The sequence below is a fragment of the Bidens hawaiensis genome, unplaced genomic scaffold (assembly GCF_021521415.1).
Source record: "Bidens hawaiensis isolate Kalapana, Puna unplaced genomic scaffold, B.hawaiensis_p1.1 tig00019953_1, whole genome shotgun sequence".
NCBI classification, from domain to species: Eukaryota; Viridiplantae; Streptophyta; class Magnoliopsida; order Asterales; family Asteraceae; genus Bidens; species Bidens hawaiensis.
In genome coordinates, this window is record NW_027493034.1 from 211,883 (window position 1) to 214,445 (window position 2,563).

General features: G+C 40.1%; 1 protein-coding gene across 1 annotated transcript; it reads right to left on the reverse strand.

Moving 5' to 3' along the window:
* Positions 1 to 703: 703 nt before the first annotated feature.
* Positions 704 to 1,986, reverse strand: LOC143559643 (uncharacterized). Its single transcript, XM_077048153.1, has 3 exons — positions 1,528 to 1,986; positions 1,185 to 1,431; positions 704 to 1,092 (listed from the first exon to the last, which is right to left on the reverse strand). The coding sequence occupies exons 1-3, from the start codon at positions 1,984 to 1,986 to the stop codon at positions 704 to 706; spliced, it is 1,095 nt and encodes a 364-aa protein (XP_076904268.1).
* Positions 1,987 to 2,563: the final 577 nt, after the last annotated feature.

Sequence of the window (2,563 nt, forward strand, 5' to 3'; positions counted from 1 at the left end):
CCTTGAGCATATTCATGTCCATACCCGATGCAACCAAATACTCTCAGATGAGAGACATCTGGTTTTACACCAGTCTACACATGAATGGGAGTTTTGTCTTCAACTGCAGTTGTAGGGGACCTGTTTAGAATATAGACTGGGGTAGCCACCGCCTCAGCCCATAGATAGTTTGCCAAATGTTTCTGTTTTAGCATACTCCTTGCCATAATTGTTCTGTTTTTCCGCTCCACTACACCATTGAGTTGGGGTGTATGAGGAGTGGTCAACTCTCTTCTAATCCCGGATTCTTCACAAAAACTGTTGAATTCATTTGAGCAGAATTCCCCTCCTCTGTCCGTACGGAGGACCTTAATCACATGTTCACTTTGTTTTTCAACTAATGCTTTAAACACTTTAAACCTCGCAAATGCATCAGACTTGTTTGCAAGAAAATATACCCAACACATGCTTGATATATCATCAATAAAAAGAAGATAGTAAAGGCTATGACCAAGACTTGGTACCTGCATTGGGCCACAAAGGTCTGCATGGATGAGCTCAAGCTTCTTTGTAGCTTTCCATGAATGTGAAGAGAAGGATTGCCTTGTTTGTTTGCCAAGTATGCAGCCTTCACATGCTCCTGAGCCTTTAAGTGAGGGTAAGCCACTCACCATGCGATGCACATAGAGAGATCGAAGACTAGTAAAGTTCAGGTGAGCATATCTTAGATGCCACAAGTGTGAGCTAGTAGTGGGGGTGAGGAGCAAGCCTCTGCCTTTGTAGCATCAAGGAGAAACATGTTATTGTTTGACACCAAAATCTTCATGAGATCTACTCCGTTGTTCCTGATGATACATTTTCCATCTTCAAATAGAAGAGAATAACCTTTTTTCATGAGTTGACCAACACTCAAAAGGTTATACTCCAAAGAAGGAACATAATAAACATCACTGAGCAGCTTATGAGTGTCAGAGCCAGTGTTGATTCGAACCGTCCCTGTTCCTTCAACATTCAGTTTCTTTTTATTTCCCAACTGGACTTCCAACTTGAACTTTTCATCGAGACTAGTAAAACTTTCTTTAGAACCGGTCATGTGATTGGAACATCCGGAATCTATAAACCACAGATTGTTTGTTTCACTTACTTCATGTGTGAATGCCATAAACAAGTGTTGCTCTTCACATGTACATCTTCATTGTACCAACATTCTTTTGCTACATGTCCATACTTCTTGTAGACATAACATTGAGGAACCTTACTTCTATCATTTCCTCGTCCATGACCACGGCCCCAATACATGCCACGCCCTCTTCCTCTTGGACTACTTGAAAATGTTGGCCGATTGCTTTCTTGAATCACCTGTAGAGCATGTTCTTCATTCTTCTCCACCTTATCATTGAGTCTACTGTTTAGTCTTTCTTCTTGGGATTGAAGGGAGCCCATTAACTTTACCTGTGAGAGACGAGACAAATCAAAAGAGACTTCAATAGATGGAACAATGAAGTCAAATCTGGGCGTCAAACTTTGAAGGATCTTTTCAAAAATTACTTGATCCGCCACTTCTTCACCATAAGATCTCTTTTGGCTCACAATAGCCATCACACGAGAAAAGTAATCACCTACCTGTTCACCTTCTCGCATGGTTAAGTTTTCGAACTCACGTCTCAACCCCTGCAACTTGACAGCCTTCACTTGGTTATCTCCCTGGAATTCCATTTTCAGAATTTCCCAACTCTCCTTTGCTGAATTTGCTGATGCAATCCTTGAAAATAGTTGATCATGTACAGCCGGTTGAATCAAGGCCATAGCATGAGCATCTTTTTTTCTTAGATTTCTTAGCTTTCCTTCATCTTTCTCACTTTCATCAACTCCATTCTCCACAAACTCCCACAAGTCTCTAGATCTCAATATAGTTTTCAATCGAAAGCTCCAATGATCATAGCCTTCACCCTTGAACACGGGGATCGGAGTGGGGGCAGTGGGCAAATTACTGGTTTGATCGGCCATTAGGAAGGGCAAGGAAACAAGAGCTGTGAAATAGAGAGTAATTGAGCACAAGGCTCTGATACCACTGATGGTATAAGAACTTGGATAATAAAGAACAGATGAGGCCAAGAACAATTTTTGTTTATTTGATAGTAGTAAATTGCATACATTAAACAAGACTCACAATCACCTTAAATAGTGAAAAGTACTAACGTAAACACGCTAACAAATAGGATCTACCAACTGACATCTAGACTTATTCATCCCAAAAGATAAGGACTCCTTATTCAAATAATAAATTCAAATACTGGAAATATTCCAACAACTTTATCTAGACTTCATGCACTTGACTAACCCAGCATGCTTCTCATGTGACCAACTTAACTTGCATGGGAGAGTTTGGATCACTTTCATCAGTCTTAACTCCTAAGTCCTAACCACCACCGATCAGTTCTGAATCCTTGACCAGTTTTGATCGTATATATATGTTTAAGTAATAATTAATTAAATAAATAATGTGTCTTTTGCACTGTAATCAGCCGAGCATATCCTCTTATCGTGTGGTTTTGCCTCTATCATTCGGCAAGCTATAAGAAAC